The sequence below is a fragment of the Orbicella faveolata genome, unplaced genomic scaffold (assembly GCF_042242905.1).
Source record: "Orbicella faveolata isolate gen_17 unplaced genomic scaffold, um_ofav_v1 contig_2, whole genome shotgun sequence".
Classification (NCBI taxonomy): Eukaryota; Metazoa; Cnidaria; class Anthozoa; order Scleractinia; family Merulinidae; genus Orbicella; species Orbicella faveolata.
Window position 1 is genome coordinate 4,884,407 of NW_028301547.1, and position 23,094 is coordinate 4,907,500.

At 39.8% G+C, this 23,094-nt stretch overlaps 1 protein-coding gene across 1 annotated transcript in view; it reads right to left on the reverse strand.

The window, feature by feature from the left end:
- The window catches only part of LOC110058099 (uncharacterized), a 51,652-nt gene that overhangs the window by 19,658 nt on the left and 8,900 nt on the right, over positions 1–23,094 (reverse strand). The window contains exons 8-21 of the mRNA XM_089289734.1: positions 22,863–23,004; positions 16,845–17,197; positions 16,400–16,541; positions 13,528–13,856; positions 12,358–12,499; positions 10,957–11,306; positions 9,865–10,006; positions 9,275–9,609; positions 6,137–6,278; positions 4,755–5,101; positions 3,917–4,058; positions 3,066–3,403; positions 2,285–2,429; positions 1,246–1,586 (exon numbers count right to left, since the gene is read on the reverse strand). Coding sequence (XP_089145860.1) covers positions 1,246–1,586; positions 2,285–2,429; positions 3,066–3,403; positions 3,917–4,058; positions 4,755–5,101; positions 6,137–6,278; positions 9,275–9,609; positions 9,865–10,006; positions 10,957–11,306; positions 12,358–12,499; positions 13,528–13,856; positions 16,400–16,541; positions 16,845–17,197; positions 22,863–23,004 — 3,390 coding nt within the window. The remainder of the gene's footprint in view (positions 1–1,245; positions 1,587–2,284; positions 2,430–3,065; positions 3,404–3,916; positions 4,059–4,754; positions 5,102–6,136; positions 6,279–9,274; positions 9,610–9,864; positions 10,007–10,956; positions 11,307–12,357; positions 12,500–13,527; positions 13,857–16,399; positions 16,542–16,844; positions 17,198–22,862; positions 23,005–23,094) is intronic.

Below are 23,094 nucleotides of genomic sequence, written 5' to 3' on the forward strand. Positions count from 1 at the left end.
GAACTGAACGCATTCGTAGCATATTCAGCAGGGGCAGGTTTTACTACGGACAAACACACTGGATAGTTTCAAATAAATGCAAAATTCCAAAGTAAAATAGAAACGCATTTTTTACTAGGCGTCGTCCTCACCGTCGCCGTCGTATATGCGTAAGGTCCCTACTTCCGACACGTCGGCCGACATATTACAAACATCTCGGCCGACACACTACCGCCGACACACCGTCGAGCGACACGCTACTAACGCATCGGATGAGACAATACCGACGAGTCAGCCGACATTTTACCGTCATGTCACATATATGTTTCTGGAACAGTTATCACCGTTTAACTTTTACTGGGTCTATTCAGTGTATCGAATGGTCTAAGAACTATACTACAGCGTCCAGTTTCAAATAGAAACGCAAAAAAAAAAGTAGCCTCCTGGTTCACCTTCGCCGCCAATTGAAAGAGAGATAATTTGGTCATGTAATGTGCAGAGAAAGGCTAATAAATGTGCATTACACTGCTCATTCAACGCAATTTAGTACTAAACGTTTCTCGAGAACGCAACAGACTTACAGATTATCGCTACGGTAGGTTTCAGACACTTATATTCCAGAAATCTCCAGATAACCTGTTCAAATCGTAATTTAGATATCTGACATTTGTTTTTTTCATCTTTTTTAATTTTCGGAGTTTTTGTATGTTTTGTTTTGTTTTTTTGCTATTATTTTTTTTTTATCGAAAATCTTCCATTCCATTAATATTTTCCCCACTTTTCTTTCAGTCAGAAAGTGAGAAAACCTTGGTTTAAGAGATAAAGCGTTTGAAAAATACTCTATTGTGTTTATGATTGCAATTTTTCCATCCTGTCATAAAATTAAACGTAACTCTTATAGAGGCACAGCTTCAAAATTAAAGAGCAAAATTCGAGGGTGCATGGAGCATAAATGTGAAACTTGTTGGGTATGTCGGAACGAAGGAAATTAGTGTGAAGCTACTAAAGATAGTTAAACATGTTTTCAGTAAAGTAATAAGACTTCGATTCACCATGCAATCTCAATGATTTCGACGGCTTCGAAAATGGTGGGGGCTGACTGACATGAAGCAAATATAGTTTACCCTCGCAGATTTATTTTAGGCTGCGTTTTATTAACTTAAAATCATTTTGCACAAAGATCATGGTAACCAATCACTTTGCTAACAAAATTGGTTCTCTATCTCGATCTTTAGGGGTTAAATGCATTTAAAACAGCTAAATTACCTTTTTTGTACCACCTTTGTAAGTTTTGAAAAATACGTCATCAGCACCGTATGAAAGGCTGAAGCTCTCCACCCATTGATCGGCATCTTGTCTTCCTTGAATAGCAACTCGAGTTACTTTTGTCCAATCACCAAAATTTACTTGAAGATACTGGAAGACGTCATTCGTTTTCGCCGCCCACGCTCCAATTCTCCCTGATCTATACAGGAAATGTAATCTGCCATTAATGGCCTTGTATGCAGTGCTGTATTCACTCGAGGCCGTTACCGCCGAGTCTGGAATTCTTTCATCCTGCATTCCAAGGGCTTCAAGACACACTTGTGGCTTTGGGGTCGAAAAACCTTTTGGAGTAAATGTTTAAAACCACTGACTATAGTTATGTGGAAATATTAAGGGAAGAGAATCAGCGCCACGAGAACAAGGTAGATCAAATTAAATTAAAAATTAAATATGTTAATTGACCACTCCCCCAACGAGGCTTTGCAGGGCCAATGAAACTAAATGATGAAACAAATAATATATGCAAATGAACATAACATGGTTAAAAATCCGAAATGGTGGGAGGCAGACCAGTTGGCTATTTACAAGCGTGGCCGAGGAAGCGTCTACCGAGAAACAATTCCAGCTTAGTGGTCAGAGCGGAACTTGAACTCGCGACCTCTGGATTTCAAATCCGGCGCCCTAATCACTCGGCCACGCTGCAACGCTGCCTCTGGTATTCTATAAGGAGTTGCAAGCGTATTCGCAACAATCAAGTAGATACCTGGGATCCGTTTCGCAAATAGAAGGTCATGAAACGTTTTCGCACCCGGAAAGCCATGACAAAATCTCAAACCTTACAAAGCTATTTTATTCACATATTCGTAATCTTAACAGATATAGAGGTTCGCTTCATGCAGGAAGTTAAAGGCGCATACAACTCTGTTTTTAGACACGGCGCACATGTACAGGTTAACTAAAAGTGGCTTTCCGGGCTCAAAAGGTTCCGGGGATTTTCTGGGCTCTATTTACTTAGTGTTGTACGACATGGTAAACAAACCTTCTCTGCATCCATAAAACTCAGCACGCATGCTTATATGACCTTTATAGGTTTTGACACGAATTTGTAAAAAGCGTGCGATGATGGGTGGATCGATCGTGTTTCCGACAGGTTCATTTCTGTCAAGGTTGTTGCCGGTAAATACCTAACGAATTGAAAGAGAAAGATATTCACCTGAGATAAAACTGTTTAGTACGCTTCATTGGCTGAAAAAAGTATGTATTATCTTGCTAACTGGTCTCCGAGGGTAGAAATTTTGATTTTCATTTCATTTTTCCAAGCTAGTTTCGTGTTTCCAGACAGTATTTCCGACGTTTGAATTTGGTTTCGACAACTTATACCCGATCGAAGCCATCTTTTTATTATTATTGCTATTCCTGCCTTTAAATATCCCCCAAATATCACCAGAACATCTTCAAGAAGCTTAGGTCTCTTAAAATAACATTAAGAGAAGTCAAGTTGGATCAAAAATATGACCGTGGATTTCTTTTCATACGTGACTCACTCTTGATTTGGTTAAGTGGAGGTGCACGAGAAAGACAATAAGTCTTACTGTAAGAAATCAGTATTAACATAAGGTGATTTTTTATTAATTTCTATCGATATGAAGTTACTTCAGTTGTATCTTTAAAGAGACGCTGCTTCAAATTACGCGGCAATTAAAGTTACAGGTCGACCTCAAAGAAAAGTTGACGCTTCGTTGCGATTCGATATTCCGCTTATACAAATGTAAGTTATTAACTTGTGAAACATAATAAAGAAGGAGTAAAATATTCCTTGCCTGACCATCCCCTTCACCATAAGATGTAAAAGACCCGCCATCTACACTGTATGCCAACGTGTAGCTCGACACCATCCAGTTAGCATTCGATCGACCTTGAGTAGCGACGGCAGTCACTTTGGCCACCTTACCCAAGTCAAACTGTAGAAACTGCTTAGCATCATTGTATTGCGCTGCCCAGCCTCCTGCATAGCTTCCCTCTACTTCTTTCCGCAGCCTGCCCCGGTCAGGTCCGTAATATTGATTGTACTGTGACGATGCCGCAATGGCAGTGCTTGGAATTTTGCCGCTCTCAATACCCAGAGGATCTTGGCATTTGATTTGTGGAGGTGTGAAACCTTAAAAAGAAGTCATAATAGACTGTTTTCGATCTATTAAAATTCAGCTAGGCAGTGAGGCCTAGAGAATACAAACAAAGGAAATTGGATGGTCATGTTTATTCATTTCTTTTGTTTGTGTCCCCTAGGCCTCACTATCAAGCTGAATATTAATACATCGAAAGTGGCCTATTGAGCAAAACCATACATTTCAGCGCAAGTTTCCAATATTGGTAAGTAAAATCCACAACCACTTCAAAAAGATATCATGTAGATAACTGTATAAGAGGAATATCATGTGATCCATTATTCGAAGCACTATTACTGGTATTTGTTAAATAAAGAACATGAAATATCATTTGGTGCTGTTCGTGCAGCTATCAATATCAATATGTTTAAACAGGTTATATAGATTGAGTCAAAACACAATGATGTAGCGAAAACTCTGTAAGAATTAATCAATGGAAACAAGGAGGAAACGAAATTCTGGGACACTTTTAACCGAGTAGTAACTTCAGAAATTAGGGAACCCACCTTGCCGGCAACCATAGAACTCTGCACGTAACGATATGTAACCACGCCAGGTCTTAGGCTTGATACGAAGGTAACGGGTTATGATCGGATTCTTCAAAGCATGTGTTACTACTGAATATTGATCGCTATTTCCGGTAAATATCTTTAAAAAAATGGAATGGAAAAAGATCATCTGTATATAACACGATAAATAAAATGGAATTAAAGAAAAGAGTTTAGGGGACAACATGCTCCCCTATGAATAGTTTTGATACTTAGCGATTTTTAAAGATCAACATATCATAATAATTATTATATACATGTAGTTGTAGATAAAGTGAGTCTAGGTAGCCATCTTAGTTTGCATTACTAACTTTTCATTGTTTATTTCTTTCCTATACTGTCTGTTTAATTGTAAATTCACAATACCCTAGACAAACTGGCTTAAATTTATATAAAACACTGTAGCCCGTGTGGAGGCTCGGTGGTTTCATGGTTAGTGCGCTCGACTCCGGATCCCAGTCGAGCAGGTTTGAACCCTGGCCGGAGAAATTGTGTTGTGTTCTTGGGCACGACACTTTATTTTCACAATGCCTCTCTCAACCACGGTGCACAAATGAGTAGCGGCGAATTTATTGCTGGGGGTAGCCCTGCGTTGGAGTAGCATCCCATCCAGGGAGGAGTAGAAATATTCCTAGTCGCTTCATGCTACAGAAATCGGGATAAGCTCCGGGCTGAAGGGCCATTGGTTCGTATGCAGACTGAACTTTTGTTACCTTTACTGTAGCCTGTGTACAGGAAGCCGAACGGAAGGTCAATCACAAGTTGACCCATTGTGTAAAAAATAATCATAAAATACCTTGACTACGCCATCCTCTTTGTAATCTTCAAAGAACACTCCATCATAGCTGTAGCTAAGACTGTAGCTCGTTACCCACCATCCTCCATCCTGTCTTCCTTGAGTCGCCACCTTTGTAACCTGAGTCCAGTCACCAAAGTTCACTTCAAAGTATTGGAACTCGTTATTTGTGGAGACAGCCCAAGCTCCGTACTGGCCTGATGATGCCTGAAAATGTAATCGACCGTTTCTTGGTCCCATGGAGTTTACATTGTATGACGTGGATGCCCTCAGAGCGGAGTCTGGTATCTGGTTGTTTTGCATTCCAAGAGGTGCTTGACAGGTGGGTGGCTTTGGTGTTGTGAAACCTTTAACAAGCGAAGCAAAAAGTTAAAGATAACTGAACCAAGAGCTGTAAGCACTAGGAAAAGTAAACCAGGTGAAACTAAATGTTGAGATTATATCAAATTAAGATGCAAAGTAGATGCTTTTTTTGTGTAAATTTGTCACTATCATATCCTCTCATCTAGGGCTTTCATCGGTATTTTTTCGTTCTTAACTTTACATGACCGGACATAAAAGCTTTCGCTTTTAGACAGGCGATTAGATACATGTTTTTGTTATTTCACGTTTGCATGTGATGCTAGAATATACAGTCGACTTTCGTTAACTCGAACCTTCCGGTGGAAATTGAAAAAGGTTCGACTTATCGGCAGTTCTGGAGTTCGAGTTATCAGCCGTTGAGAACAAATGATTGGAAATGGGGGGGGGAGGGGGGGGTGGGGGGTGGGGGAAGGGTGTTCACTGTATTTCTAATTATACAGTGTACATTTTAGTCAAGTTATATTATAGAGAACAAAGTCGGGTAAAAATGCAGAAGGAGTTAAAAGCAAAGCTTCATGAAGATACAATGCACTGTAGCTAACTGTATTGCCATATTTCCCAACCCATATATCCTAACCCTGAAATGACGCTTCAAAGAATACACGGCTGCTTCAAAACAAATTTGATATTTTAAACTGCACTGCTGTTTGTTTTGACTTCTTACATATTGACAAACATGGTTAGAGTTCTCGACGGTAAAATAATCTAGAAATTGACCTGAAATTGATCAAATTTGCTTCCAGTTTTTGAGAGGTTTCCGTTGTCGAAGGTTCGAGTTACCTTGGAAAAAATACAGTAAGGTTATGATGGAAATCCAGTTGAGATCGCGTTTGATTCGAGTAAGTGTGAGCCTCGAGCCAGCGGGGTTCGAGTTATAGGGAGTCGACTGCATCCTTCACAACAACAAATATCGTTCTAATTGATTGTCAGCGGACAGTTCTCCTAGTGTCAGTTTCAAACTAACTATCCGATTAATTTCCAAATTGAAGGGGTAGACCAAAGTGCACAAATGTTCTCACCCTTTCTGCATCCGTAAATCTCCACTCGCAGTGCGATGAAGCTTTTCCACGTGTTGGGATGAATCCTGACGAAGCGCGCAATAATCGGTGGGTTTAGAATGTTACCCACTTTTGTATTTCTGTCTCTATTGCCTGGAAATATCTAAAAGTAAAGCATATAATTGCATTCTCATCTGAAACATTTCTTTGCTTATCAATCATTATTTCTGCTATTTTCATTGCCTTACTATTAACAAGGAACGTAATTTATAAACTACGAACTTAAACGTATGAACATAACCCGAAGTCTTCCGAAGATTTCTTTTATTCATTATGTAGAAGCTTTACATGGACAACCGAAGATCGTGCGACGGAGTCCATAACAACTGAAAATTACAATTTATTTCAGACTGAGGTTTCCAAAGATTACCGGAAAATGTCGCAGATATTCCGAAGGTTAACGAAGCTTGAGTAGTTTTAACTGAAGGCTAATTTACGACACTGGTCAAGTTCGGGCCCAATACATTCCTGATGAATTTTATAAGTTTTTCCGCGGGTGGCTGATAGAGGAAGTCAGTGAAATTTAAGGATAAATAACATCCATTTGGAAATCACCGGTAATACCTGCAATCTGGTTGGCTCTTAGCAGTGCGATTTATTCATGAAACGTATTTTTTTTTTGCTCTAAATCACATCTTTTTCCCAGCCAATAAGAATGGAACACTAAAACAAAATCAAGGATTGCTTAAAGTAACCAATCAAGTTGCAGGAAAGCCATTGCGATTTACTCACAAATCGCACTATTTTTTGCATTAAGGTTACTTCAAACCTTCGCGGGTGTCCTCCAGAGAAAAATTCGTACGCGCGCTGTTTTGAAGGAAACCCCCACAAACTAAATATCAATAGAGAGGTTATAAAATCTAGAATTCGATAAAATTATATTCTTTTTTGCCGACTGCTTTCCTAAGGTGGTAGAAGCCGTTAACACCAAAACGACCGACTGAAATTCCGGCGAATTAATCGGGTATCAAATGCAACCGTTGATGCAAAATAACTGTGTAGCGTTAATCACAAAGCATCAATCTCTCAAAGCGTGTCAGCATTTTCTTCCATTTTTATTGGTTATCTTTTTTATAGATCTGTCAAGTTCCACTATCGAAAAATTCGCGTAACGTGTTGCGTTAGAGACCGCCACGAGAAAAGTATTTGAAATACAAGAATTCGCCGACATATTTTTGCTCCGTATCTATCAGTGAATATTCTGGCCAAATTTCAAGGAAAACTGTCGATTCTACATACCCCATTAGTTCATTTAAGGAAGAGGGATTCTCTCGTATAACGAGCGCAAGTTTTCGCCTTCTAAAGATTTATAAACATGTCACGCCTTCTCAGAGGGATATGTCAAGTCAAAATGCCGCCAGCCAATGAAATAACAGAACCCTAGCGTTCTCAGTAAGGAAAGTTGAGCTTCGCGGTAAAGCGATAGTGTTACAGTCACGTTTTAGGCGCGTACGTTTTAGGCCGGTGGTCAACGATAAAGGGCAAAACGGAGAAAAGTGATGTGCAACAAAACAAAAAGAAACAGAGGAGCATTTGCCGAAGCGTGATTACAAAAAGGCACTCTTGACGGACGTGAAAGCTCAAATTGAAAGTATTTGACATTGGATCTCTGGAATGAGAAGTTTGCCGCGAAAAGGTCGCTGAGGAATCCATGCCTTTTGGGGATTATGACACCTTGACGATTTATTAACTTTTATCAAAAAACCTATTTTTCTGAATAACTCGCGCGCGTTTTAATATTTTATTTTCATTTTTTTTTGGAAAATGTGACCTTTAATAATGAACTTTAATTTGGTTGGAAAAAAGAATATTTGGAAAAAAGTAGCCCCGCGAAGATTTGGAGTAACCTTAAATCGCATCTTTTTCTGATATGTAAAAACGTTTCCGATTCCACTTTTTTTTTTAACGAACCGGCAACTAGATCAATACAATATTGGCACTGATTAAATCCTTAAGGGTATCCATAGCAAAATTCTCGATCGTGTTTAGTTCTTCGCGCGTCAATTACGCGCGTTTCAATGGCTTCCTTCTCAATATTTCCCGCATTTCTTAAAAGTTACAGCGCTACTATTTCGCGCAAAAGACGTTTTGAATTTCGAAATTTGTTAATATATAGATTTAGGCCAGCCTGAAAGCGTAGCTCCTGGGCCGGGTTGTTCAAAGCCCGATTAAGCTAACCCAGTTAAAGGTAGAATTTTGATTTAAGTTTTGTAACTTTGCGGTGAGGTTTCTGTATATTATTTGGCCTTCTGTTTTGAGTTTTAATAATTACCATATACACAAAACAAAACAGCAAAAAACATTTGTATAGAAGAAAAAGTTATAATTCGATTAACTTTTAATCCTGGGCTAGCGTAAACCGGCTTCTGAACAATCCTGCCCTGTTTCCAACAAGCTAGCCCAATATGAACCCGCGATCCAATCGATAACCAGCACTTGGTCAGCGGTCAACTTCAAAAAACACGTGATCTCGAGGAGCTGTAAACTTGAGCCCGCGATATGGTCACGTGATACTGGTCAGCGGATACCTTACTTTGACATGTGTCAATTGATCATAACATGGATGTCCAATATCAAGGAAGTACACGGTAAACCAAGGCTACATGTCTCTGTCAACCTATTATTTGGAGTATGGCCGCCATGTTGGGTAACTCCGCCGTCGCTGTCGTCGTCGTCGTGCGTACGCGCCCACGAGCAATACCGCTAGCCATGATAACCATGAGAAAATCAACTCATGGGTTTCCTTTTCTTTCCTATATGAGTATGGGGCTCCGCTTGGCGGCCCTTCGGGCCGCCGGAGCTCCGCTATAAAAGCGATTTTCATTGTTACTAATTAAAATTAGTAATTAAACTTCGTGTCGTACAATTCATTAAATGACCGTGCAATTTCTGGTCTGAAATCATACTTGTGATTTCAAATCGAGCTCGTGCTGCGCGACTCGTTCGATTTTGGAATCACGCGTATGATTTGAGACCAAAGTGTACTCCACCCAGTTTAATTACTATTATTAAAAAAAATCAAATAAATTATACACACACGTGTCCAAGTGATATAATTTCTCAACCAAGTAATACTCTCTATATAAATATATTACTTACATAGCCATTGTTGTATGACTCATAGCTCCCGCTTTCGACTCTAAAGGATAGCGAGTAACTGGTGATCCACCAGTCGGCATTGTCTCGGCCCTGAGTTGCAACTCCAGTGACTTTGGTATTTTCTGCCAGGTCAAATTCGATCCACTCCCCTGTATTGGATGACTTGGGAGACCATCCACCGATAAAGCTTCCTTGAGTCACTAGACGCAACCTTGCTCTTTCTGGTCCATAATATGTGTTATATTGTGAAGAGGAGACGATTGCACTATCTGGAATCTGGTTCACGTGTTCTATTCCAAGAGCCGTCGCACAAACGATCTCTGGGTTCTCGAATCCTGAGCAAAAATATATCATGAAACAAACTCAGTCTTAGAGTACATTACTTTTTTTGGAACATTTCAGATCAAATGGCATTAAAGGTACAATAAGATGTGTCTGTTGTCCATAGCAAGTGAGTGAGTGTAGCGTTAGCGGGGATGTTTATCATCGAGCCTTCGCTCTAAGAACATTTGATCCAATAACTTTTAAATAATACGTTATGTTCACAGTAGAAAAGCAAATGTGGGTTATTAAAGTTATCTCGTCCTTACCTTCTCTGCAGCCATAGAATTCCACCCGCAAGGAGATGTAGCTATGCCAAGTAATCGGGTTTATTCGGATAACTTTGGCAATAATCGGATTTTTAAGATCATGACTAACGACAGTGTGACGGTCAAGGTTACCAGCAAAAATCTGAAACAGAACAAAGCGAAAGTGACCCGACTGGCCGATTTCAGTCTGCATGGGTGGATTTTTGATTTGTTTTTCTTTTTTTTATTCAAGAACCTTTTTAAGAACTCCTCCAGGTGGAGGGCGGGGCAACGAATTTTCATACGTCTAACAAAACAGCTGCACCTCAAGGTTAACCCCCAGCTTTTGCTAGCAATGTAGAAGCCTACATATTTTGTGAATTTTTTTTTATGATTATCCGATGAGGGCTGTTCTCATAGACAAAATTATTAACCTTTTTACAGCGTAATAACGCTTGTCTGTCTTTTTGATGCCCAGAGCCTTCTTTCGTAGTCATCAACAAATGCGCAAACCAAAAATTTCAAGTATTTATGTTTTGAATGGTATACGCCCACTTTCACACACAATACTGCATGGCCAAAAAAGATGTCACCTTTAGTTATATAATCCCTAACACCATCTTTTCGTTAAAACTTCTACCAGGAACAGTTCTGCTCAGTTCTTGCTACCTGTTCTAATATGAACAAGAGTGACTCTCTTGGTATGCTTTATGGACCTGAGTTGCTGCATTTTTTTGTTTTTGTTTTTGTTTTTTTCTTTTAATTTGCGACGTTTTGGAATACTTATGTCCCTATCCTTTCACATACCACGAGGATGTAGAGACATCTCTTTCGAGCGTAGTCTCCTCTCGTATCCTACTCGACCATATGAGTGCCATCCTCTCCCCTCCCATCCCGAATTTTCCCAGTCACTTCAATAAAGGAGTTTTTTTCATCGAAAGCCGATTGTACGCCAGTTCATAGATAAAGTTCAAAATAGACGATATGACACAATAGGCATAATTATTGCCATCACACGGTACGGTGAGAAAGTAGGAGATGGTATTCACTGTTTAGATTGATAGATAGCAGGGATTAATATCTTATCTAAATCGGGATTATTACGTCGCATACCTTCTTCACATTGTTTTCTTTGTAGTCTTCAAAGAAAACATCATCGTAGCTGAATGAGAGACTGTAGCTCGTCACCCACCAGGCCCCATCTTGCCTCCCTTGGGTAGCTAATCCGGTCACCTTTGCATAACTCCCAAAGTCGACTCCAAACCACTGAAATTTGTCATTCTTTGACGTAGCCCAAGCACCGTACTTCCCGCTCTTTGCCTGGAAATATAACCTCCCATTTCCTGGACCCATGGAGTTAACATTGTAGGAAGTGGAGGCGCTGAGAGCAGAATCCGGGATTTGGTTGTTTTGCATTCCCAGTATTTGCACGCATTTTTTGGTGATCGTTCCAGGAGTGAAACCTGACCGAGAAATGATACAAATTAATGTAAGAATAGGATTTTCTTAATGTCCTCTTCAACATCAAATATGTCATTCAAGCGTCAAGGATATAGTGTTTCCTCTGTTGTTAGCATTCTCTGGATGAACATTTTCCATTTGGCCAGACACTATCCACAAAAAGTCTGCCTGGTCTTTCAAACCTGGAACTAATTCTGAACATCATAAAATACTAAATACTCCTTAAAAAACACGCAATAACTGAAATCCACTCAATACTTTTCGAAAAAATTAAAACTAAAGTATAAAACCATGTTGAGTTACATGGAATGTCAGTTCCGCTTTACCTAGGGAAAAATACATCTGTTCTCATCCATTTTCTCTTCTACAACCACGTAACGAAAAACAGAACAGCTCTCACAAATGATTGAAACTTAAGGAAACTCCTCTCCGTTCTCTCTCCCATCTCAACCCGGCAGTGTATGGAAACTCAAATTTCTGTCACCAAAACCACTGACCAACCATACCTCTCATCTGATAAAAGCTCAGATGTAGCTCAAAGTCGTTTGATATTTAGGGCGATCTTTGTTCACCTCATCGTCTACATTTTGCATTGCGTCATTACCTTACGACTTTGCACAAAGAAGGCATCATGTTAGATATGAAATTCTTAGATATTTGGGTGAAATATTGAGAGAGATATTTTGGCTTTAAAAAAATGCAAAATTTCTGTGTGGGAAAACGTCAAAGAGCCTATATACTCTGTAAAATTTTGAGCTTTCATCCCGTATCGGACAAAAAGTATGTAAGGAGTGGTAAGTAATAAATAGCGTTCAAATTCCTTGGGTGACTTAATCTTGATGTGACCTTTGAATATTTAGAAGTGATTTTCTCTAGCTCGATCAGATAAAGGTGAATTGCTTATACTAACGAGGCAAATATTATAAACAACGATTCCCCTATTATGAGGATTTGCACAGAGAAGAAGTAATCAGGGAGCGCAAGCTCACTAGAAGGAAATCAGTATTTGATGGACTAAGACTAACAGGAGATATAATATCGCAACAAACGTACCTTCTTTACAGCCATACAATTCCACTCTCAAGGAGATGTGCCCTACCCAAGTCTTTGGGTGAATTCTTACAAATCGAGCTATAATTGGTGGATTTAGGATACGACCCTCTTTTGTCTTCCAGTCCTTATTTCCTGCGATCTCCTAAAAAACAACAAAAATTAAATCGATTAATTGCTGGTTTTCAGTGTCACGCAATTCAAAATAGATCAAAATAAAAATCAAAACAGGTCAATAGATAAAGTCCAGAATTTGGGAAATGAAAGAAGGTAAATATGCAAAGACTCTAGCCAAAATTCTGGTCACAGCAATTTTTCTTATGCGAGATACGCGGAGAAATTTTTACCCGAATTTATAGAGATTTGTATGGAGACGCCGTGCTGGTGCCCATCCGTATGGGCACCAACATGGCGGCCGGAAACCAACAGAAACATCTGTCACTGAGTTTCGCCACAAAAGCGTGAATTTATCCCTCGAGGAACTCTAAAAGATTAAAATAATACTTTTCCTAAGACATGAACTGTTCAGATAGCCAAGTTCCCCGAAATAACTCACTTTTTTAACCATCATGACAGCTCCCTAGGCCGTCATGTAAATGCCGCGTCACGCAAAAGCTTAGAAATTCAAGCGTAGTGTATCACAAAACCAAGAACCCATTCGAAGCGAAAATTTGTATGAATATTAGTTTTCAGCTGCTCTTAAACATCATTAAAATAAAATCTCAGGAAGATCAATAGTTTTGTAGTTCGAATTTTAGTGACGTCATGTGAAAACCAGCTATTAAGAAAACGACGAGCCACGTAAGAAGATACAACAGCTCTTACGGGCACTAAACGTATCATCACAAATACAATTTTTAGTATAGAATTAGCGTAGTTTCAATCAATTTTGAATTCTGTTATTTAGCTCGTTAGCTCGTTAGCTCAGAGCCAAAACGGGTCGCCCGAACAGTGTCTATCTGCAAGGTCATGGGTCGACTCCCGTCGATGACACATAATTTTCCTCTGTCCCACGTTTGCGGCATCATGTACAATTCATCTTTCACAACCTTTAATTAATGTTCATTCTTTCCAGAATTGTTCGTAATTAATACACACAGACTTAACAAACCCATACGGGTTCTCAGACTTACTGATTAATTGCAATCAGTGCGACTATGACAATGAACTAACCTCTCCATTTTTGTAGGGCTGAAACTTTCCACCATTGCTGTAAGTCAGCGTGTACTTGGTCACCCACCAGTTGGTTTGGTCTCTTCCCCGAGTCGCGATCCTGGTGACCTTTGTTACCTTTCCTAAGTCTATCTGTAGCCATTGTCCAATATCAGCATGCTTTGGCGACCATCCACCGTAATAACTACCCTCTTTTATTTCGTCTAATCTGCTTCTTTCAGGTCCAGAGTATTGATTATAGTTTGACGTTGATTTTAATGCAGAGTCAGGAATGTCTCCACTTTCCATGCCCAGCGCTTCTGCGCAGACGATCTTTGGTGGTTCGAAACCTATAAACGTAACAAACAATAGAACATCTTGACGGTAGCCCAATCTCAATGTTACAGTGCTGTTCTAAGAAATTGGCAACGTTATAATTTACGCGTCTTATCGTCTTGAACTCTGACTAGGTATACCAGTCGAGGGTAAGTCTAGAGGATTGAGCATAGGGGTTATAGCCCCAACCCGTTAAGAATTCCTTGTTATGAAAACCAACGCTAAAGTAGCAACCATGATTGTTGGTTACGAGGACATACCGGCCGGGGTATTGGAGAGATGAGGGATTGCAGCCAACCCAGCAAGGACCTGACATCTTGTCAGTGGATTCCTTGAAGCCAAGAAGAAAGACCAGAATAGCTAGCTTGTGACAAATTTGTGCAAGAGCTGCAAGCTCGCCAGGTGGTTAGAGTGTTCTATAACTATGACCTCGTAATACTTGGAGTCTGTGAAGCGCGATGGACAAGAACTTGCATCCGGGCAGAGCATACTTTATTCTAGTAGATGAATTATCAACATACAGAAGTAGTGGCGGTGATCATGAGCTGGACGATGGAAACGATAGTCATCAAATCGAAATCATCTGATTTGAGATTTCTCAAGGCTCAAATCAACTGAAGAAACATAGGAGGCGGACAAGGATGCCTTTTATGATCAGGTGTATGCACATTACCTGCTCATGGTGGTGGGAGACCTTAATGCCAGACCGGGAAGCAACAACAGTGACAGTGAGAGTACCGGTGTAATGAGGTAACACGGCGTAAGTAACAGCAATAATAATCGAGAGCTAGAGACTACGTTTCTTTTAGGGAGAAAACAAAATGGTTAGAGGAGGAACCCTTTTCCAACATAAGGACATCCACAAGATGACGTGGACTCCACCCACTAGAACAACCAAAAGTCAGATACATCATGTCTCATTCTGATCACAAGAAAGTGAAGAGGCTCCTTACGAGATGTTGTAGACCACAGATACAGTCATTGAACATAATCTTGAAACAGGAGCAGATAAATTCTGGTAAACAGGGAGACGACCAGACTTAGATGGGAGCTGAAGAATCGTTGTGCATCAGCGCTAGCTCCTTAGTTTCAAGGCTGCAATTAAGAGTGGAAAGGTAGGTGGAGCAGACGAAGTCTCATCAGAAATACTCAAGGCTGAAGAAAATGAAACACCGCGGTTTTTGACGAACATATTCAGAGAAATGCAGGAAACAAACCGATTTCCGGGGCATGATAGACGGGACTTATCGTCATATTGCCTGTAAGAAGAGTATATACGAACTAGAGAGGCACCACTGTTCTCTCCATTACCAAAAATACGGCAGCAACAGGTGGGTTTTTGCCTTGGACGCTTGTGCACTGTCCACATTTTCGCTCTGAGGTAAGTCCCAGAAGAGTGCGAGGAAATGGAATTTCCCCCTTTTATGATAACTGCGTTAATTTCGAGAAGGTGTTTTACAGCATCCACCGAGATTCCTTGTGGAAGATTTTGAAGCACTATCGAATCCCATCACAGCTGGTGAGAGTAATCAACATGCTTTAAAGTGACTTAAAGTCCCAGGTGATCTGTAACGGAGTGCTGACAGACACTGTCAGCGTAACCACTGGCGTCAAACAGGATGCAGTCTCTCCATCTTTCTGTTTATACTGGGGATCGACTGGATATTGAAGCGAGCGACTAGTAGAGGAAGAAGAGGGATCAGATGGACGTGACTAGAGTAGCTAGTGGAAGACCTCGAGTACGCTGATGATATTGCACTGCTCTCCTACCGATACCAGGACAAGCAGCCAAAGATCGACACCATGGCAACTTTAACAGGGAACATAAGTCTCAATATCAGTACCAAGAAGACCGGGCACTTGCGAATAAACAGCAGTGTCAGGGAATCCATCTCGTAGAACTAGGAAGTAGTCGAAGAGATTGAACATTTTACCTATCTAGGATCCAAGGCCTCAACAAGCGGGGACTGAGGAGAAGAGTTCCAACCTCTGATTTCAAAGGCAAGCAAGAACTTTCCCTCCCTTTGGAGAACGAGGAAATCCAGTAGCTTCGACCAGACAACCAAGATCCGACTCCTCGACAGCCATCTGACCAGAAGTCTTCCGGATCAGATGTCTCCACATATTTTGGCTGAGAACCATGTCAAACTACGAAGTTTGCAGAAAAGCAGGAAAACGAACCCATCATACAGAAAGGAAATTGAAGGAGATAGAGATGGATTGATCATGTCCTTCGCATGCCACCGACAGTTCCACCGAGAGTTGCCCTCAGATGAACCCCTGATGACCGCAGGCGGTGAGGCCGAATGAAAGGAGTCTTGAGGAGGACAGTGGAGAAAGATAAAAGACAGTGGTTGGGCATGGGTACACTTGAAACGACGAGCAGCTGACCGAAATCAGTGGCCATTTCCAGAAGTCCTTGAATGCACCTTTGCACATTGTGAACTAGTCATCAAGGTTCTACTGAGAGCCTATTACGCTGGCAAAGGTGAACCCTAAGGAAAACACATTTCATGAAAATAAGATCATTCAAGATAATATTACTCCAGTAGAGTACCTTCTCTGCAACCGTAAATTTCAGCTCTCATGGAGATGTGCCCATGCCATGATTTTGGATTAATCCGGAAATACCGGGTTATAACTGGCTTACGCAATACGTTCCTTACTACTGTGTATTGGTCCGAGTTGGCAGTAAAGACCTGAAGGAAAAACAAACAAACAAAATCTTAGGCTAAATGTTCTCACCCAAACCGGAATTCAACCTGAAATTACAGCTCACGACAAACGCCCTTGTCGCCTTTCTTCAGATAGATAGGTAAGTCATGGTTGCATTTTACCACTACAATAATTACACAAGTACAACCTTACATCTAATTCATTACTTTAAAACAGCTGCTCCCTTACAATCGAAAAATAGTAGAAACAAATTATCTCGCACTGCGTTTTAGAATTGACCTGAAACATAACGCCTCATTTTAAATATGTATTCCCAATATTTGTACCTGTGTAATGCCGTGTTCATTCTTAACAGTTTCCCAGAAAACTTCATCATAGCTGAATGAAAGAGTGTAGGTTTCCACGTATTGATCGGCATCTTGTCTTCCTTGTGTTGCCACGGCCGAGATTTTTGTCCAGCTTCCGAGATCAAGTTGAAGCCACTGGAATTCATTGTTAGTTCCTGCAGCCCAACTTCCGTACTTACCGCTGCCAGCAGAAAGAAAATGGAGCCTACCAATGTACGGAGCAAAACTGATTGCATTGCTTGAGCTCGAGGCTGTAATAGCAGAGTCTGGTATTTGAAGGTTTTGCATTCCAAGGGCCACCATGCACTCTGGAAGTTTGGGCGCGGGAAAACCTTCATGTACATAATTCAAATATCAAAGGTAAATATGTAAATGTAAATAGATATGTAAATATAATAGCTGAGGTGGAAGTGCAGTAAATCACTTCTAAGTGCATTAATTACAAAATTTTCAGAGTGAAGATTGTCCGGTTATGGCTCTTGGTTGCAATTTGAACAAAGCTTAATTTATATAAGATAAATGTATACCTGGTGGTTCTCTTAATGTACTCATACTTTTATGTCAATCTACCGACCAAGTTATCGCAGCATGAAATCCTAAATTTACGGATCTTTAACTTTTGCGTAAAGAACCGTAAATATGAGGCCTCTTTCTTTGCGGACAAGTTCCGTGTTCCGCGCGTAAATTCAGAGAACGCGTAAAGATTGCGTACGTATCAAGAAAACCGGCTCAACATTGATAACAACCGGCATTGTTATAAGACCTAAAATTGGTCTTACATGGCCATTTTGAAACAATGGCGGTATAAGCTTCTAAATGCCCGCGGGAGTTTTGGAAATTTCCGATTACCATACGAGCGCGAAATTTAAACGATCAGAGAGACTAAATGGAAGACAAATTCTCCCGAGGGGAGATGGTACTGGTATAATCCTGTCGGTGCAAATAGTTGCGTTGGGGTGGAGGTTGCACACATGTATCTAAAAGTGAAAGTAAAAGCTGCCGACAAGTAAGGCATGTTTTTGCTTTAAAATTGCTCTAACCTGGTAAACTCAAAACACGTGGGAGTGAAAGTGAAGTTCGCATTTGGCTAGATTGCGAACAGGCTCTCTTTTGTTCTAAAACTCATAAGATCAGTGTAGGATGAACGCGAAAATAGCGAGCGCGATAATCGAGCGGCACAGCCTCTCGTCTCGCGTTTCCGCCGTTTCCGCGTTCGACCCACGGATTGAAAAGCAGGAGGAGAGACTGCTTTTAGTCGAGCATTGGGCCAGAGATCAATAGCTCTTAACAGCGCTTCGAAGCTCGCGCATCTTTCCTCGCCGACCAACTGTTGTCCACAGTGATTTCCAGCGGAAAGAAACCAGGGAACAAATATCCCACTAATTAAAATGACAGACGCGATGTTTTGGGTAGCGTTTCTCCGCTCTTTAATAATTTTCGCTTTACTCTCAACGTATTTTTTGTGAATCACGATTCCACCGTTCTAGATTTGTTTACTAAAATTGAGTTCATTCAAGTGCAGCTTAATTGTTGTACGGAAATTTTCCGAACAAAGGCACTGATTTCGGCTTGGCTTCGGACAAAGTCCCTCAGGGTTACCAAGAACAAAACGCTATTCATTTTTGCTCAAAGTGAGATGTTGAGACGGAAAAATAGACCATTTCTTGATACGTAAAGGATGTTAAATGTTCGTAATGGACGGGGATCTAGATGGATATGATTCACCACTTTCTATGTAAAGAAATACTCAAAGAAATGAAATAATTGTCCTATCCATCTTCAGTAGAAATACCGAATCATTTTGACCTGTTTCGTTTTGCGCACTTTACGCGTCTTTAACATTTTCTATGCATCTTTACACAATGTTCTTTACGGACCTTTAAGTTTCTTTACGCCGATCGATCTTTACACGCCTTTATGGAATACGTAATGGTATCAAAAACGCATCTTTACGGTTCTTTTCGGAACGCGTTTTAGGTATCAGTGTTTTTACGCATCTTTCAAACGAAACTGTTGTAAGAGAGGATAATCATCGTTTGTTGGTTGTAGTTTCTACTGACATCACCGTTCTCAAAATTTTAAAAGCGTGAAGACATTGTATACCGATTGACGAATCAAGTGGAGCCGTAGCTTCAAGCAGTCTCTCTTTCCTCGAAAATCCGCGGGGAAGAACGCAAAACGAGTAACGTAAGCGTCCGAGCGTGACTGTGAGCGTGACGTGCGAACAGCGATGCCGTAAGCCACAGTTTTGACCACTTCCCTTGGTTGTTTTGTGTTCCGCGGAAAAGAGAGTACCAATCAGCGGTTTTCCACATTAGGTACCAGGTTCTCTCGGTTTTCGCGCCATTTCTATTCTCTGGCGTCCTTTTGAAGGTGTGAAAATGTCGAAGTACTAAAGGAATGTCGAAGGACTAAAGGAACCGCGAAAGTGGAACCCTGGCTTACTTTATGTGTATTTATGACTACATGCATGTAAAGGGCCGTAGATTTTTGAAGATGAATTTTTACAAGAGGTAGTGAAAAGTTATTGGTTAGCAAAATTTGATTTGTTTCTAGCGAGTTGGCCGTTAAGTTTAAAAGTCAATCTCAAGCCCTGTAGCGTGACTTTGCTACAGTCAAAATACTCATTATATTCCTCCTAAATTAAGGTAAATTGATTACGTCATTATTGCAAATTTAATAGACAAATCTGCTCTTCAAATGAACAGTTGAAAATTCAAAACAATACTCAATCCTATACTCAAAGTTTGATTGGATAAATCAAAGTTTGAGTATTGAATCGGGTCTTTTTTTAATTTTAGACTTTTCATTTGAAGAGCACATTATCAGGGAAATGACTGATGAGGTAAAATTTGCAGTGAGAAATTCATTAATTCGTTGAGAGGAGCATGCAGAGTTCATGTAATTTGGTTGCACATTTCATTTTATAAGTATTTTTTTCTCTTAGTTTTAGCAACAACTGTGCCTATTTTGTAGTTTTAATCAAAGCCTTAGTAGCAATCCATGTACTTTTCTATTCATGTACATCCATTTTTGCTTCGATCAGTGTTTTCCTTCAATCAAGGTTGATACATATAAGTTACATTTTTGCGTGTGTAGGCAAAGATCTGTTAATAGACATAAGCTTCTAAGATGATAGGTATTGTTAATAGTTATTATCTACTAAAATGCTGCGATTTTTTCACCTGAAGATACATGTAATGACTTCTCAGAAGTCAAAAATCAATTGACACGTATAGTTACTTATTAATCTCTTTCACATTCACATTTCCCCGCTGTTGTTGTACTCTGTATCGTTATTTGAAAACTAAGGATACATGTAGGTCACGTGAAGAGGTAATGGTAGCTTCACGACAATATATTTTAATTTATATCGAATATTTATATTTATAATACTTTTGTTTTTCATTTCTTATCCTGTGTGTATTATAAGTCTTTCGTCGTTTGAACCGCTAGCTAAGTTACTTTGAAATGACAAAGAATTGTGACAATAGAATAAATCGCAAGATATTAAAAGCGTGTTGTTGTGCCTGGGTCGGTCCTTGGAAGGTATGTTCGTAAATTATAACCCAAAATTACGATAGGTTTAATAACGCGTACAGATCGTCTTTCGGTGATCGTTTTACGGAGGTGTAAAATTTCGTAAACGTCCATACGACTTTTCGCAACGCGCTTAAAGATATGTTGACGTGAACTCGCATTTGTTATAGTCTGATCAGGAAAAAAGAGAAATTTGCGAAAAATTCAGACATCTGCAAAATGGCAAATGGACATGCAAATACTGTCCATTTACGATAGTTTAATAACGCGTAAAGATCGCCTTTCTGGTCGCCCTTCAGTCGCCGTAAAATATCGTAAACAATCTATATGCTACTTTTTATGATGCGCGTAAAGATATATGAGTTATTGACCAAGTGTGAGGACAAGATGGCTGGATATTGGCCAAGTTCTTTTTTTTTGCGTGTTTATGGACCGACACGGAGTCGAGGTCCATAAACACGCAGAAAAAGAACGAGGCCAATATCCAGCCATCTTGACCGAACAAGCTTGGTCAATAAAGTATTTATTATGTGGCTTTCAGGGAAATGTTTCTTGCGGGACACGGCGGGTAGTCCCGAGCGGGTAAGATGGAGCTAGATGGTAGCCAATCACAGCGCAGGATTTGATTCATATGCCCGCTCACGAAGCTAGCCATATAATAAAGCGTTTTATAGTCTCTCCGTAATCTTACGAACTATCGTTTTCAATTAATGCGTAAAGACGTTCTTTACGAAAGTGCAAAGAGTTTCGTAAAGACGCGTAAAGAGGATCTTAACGCATTCTTTACGACATCTTTCCGGATTCGTAAATTTAAAATTTCATGTTGTCTATTTTGCTAATTATTTTAAATTCAAACCATACCTAGCCATAACAGCTATCCAGCCTCAAACATACATATTGATTATAAAAGGACAAATTATGTTTTTTTTTTTTTGGAACAAGTTTCCTGAGGAACTAAAACTATTTAAATTGTTTATTTAAATTCTACGAACGTTTACTTACAAAATAATATGTATTCTTCGATTATAATTGCCTTAGGACAAGAAGCCTATGTGAGTATTAAAATTAAGTAATCCATCGGTCATGTTAGAAATCCTCATTATAGAGCTTCCTAAGATCTCCAGCCACTATATTATTTACATTGTTATATTATGTAGCAGATCTATGACAATTTGTGTCAATAGATATAGCGGTCAATTAAAAAAAATTCCTTGATTCAAAACTTTAGATTTGTTTTGTAATTTTGTACAACAAATGACCGAATGTTCCATTCTAAACCCTTTTCATGAGAATGAAATGTTCTGGATATATACGCCAACCGGGCTTACTTGCACTTTTGCAGATGAACTTGGAGATATGAGGAGGCGTTTATTGTCCAGACGAAGAATTTACGCGAGATTAAGGTTACTTCCCACCTTCAAGGGCACAAAAAATCGTTTTTTCTTTTATTTGACAAAATTTAAGTCGGTCATTTTATCTACAGTTTACAAAAGAAAAATGGTAAAAATCTCAAAAAGAGCCCGAGTTATTTAGAAAAAAAAACGTATTTTCAAATAAAGTTATTAAACCAGGAAGGTGTCATAATCGCTTAAATCGACGAAACCGCCAAGGGATATTTTCACGGCAAACGCTTATCGTGGAGTTCGTGATTCATGTTATTTGGTATTGTTTATATCGCGCATTTGTTCTTTTGCCTTTGGCTATTTTGCCCGTTTTAGTGTCTTTCTCTTCAGTGCGATAGCGAGATAGAGAGCGTGTTACAATGCGATGCTTTTCCCGGTAAATCTTGATCACCATTGTCATTGACGGTGGGAGGTCCTGTTGTTCCATTGGTTTGCGTTTTCATAAGGCGAGATAATCTCCTGGCGTGGCTCGAGTTGTTTACGAACCTTTTTGAGCTAAAATCTCGCATTTGGTTTTGGGAGGAATACATCCACTTTGAGCGAATTTATAGGGTATTCAGATTTGATGGATTTTAGTGAAATTTCGCCAGAACATTTCAGGAATAATGGCAAAAGAAAGTGTGTCTGGAAATTTCGATATTTAACATATTTTTCCCGTAGCGTCCATTTACGCAACACGCATATTTTTAGCTACTCAAACACTAGATGCGGACATCTAAACAACCAATCAGAATATCAAAAAAGCCCAACACAATTTTGTTGATTGATGCCTTGTGAGAACGACTGTGCAGCCATTTTGCTCGAGTGGCGGCATCCGATAGCTGAAAAATTCAATAGAAGAAACTTCGGTCGTTTCACGCCTTAGCGGCTCCTGAAAGTCGCTAAAATTGTATTTTTATCGTAAACTAAATTTATTAAGCTTTCTTCTGATATATAGTTTGTTGGGGTTTTATTGGAACTGGCGCGTACGAATTTTCTCCCGAAGGACCACCGCGAAGGTTTGAAGTAACCTTACGTGGTGACAGTTGAAACTTAACAGCAATACTTCACACACCTTCAGTGCAGCCATACAATTCCACTCTCAATGACGGGTATCCTTGGAATGTTTTAACGTTGATCTTGATAAATCGGGCAATGATTGGAGGATCAAGGATCCGGCCCTCTGAATTACGGTAGTCTGTGTTTCCTTGTAGAACCTTCAAGAAATTTTAATCTCTTAAAAATACCCCTTAAAAGATGTTTGACCTCTGATTGATATTAAATATCCATTTGTGCATTCAGCATAT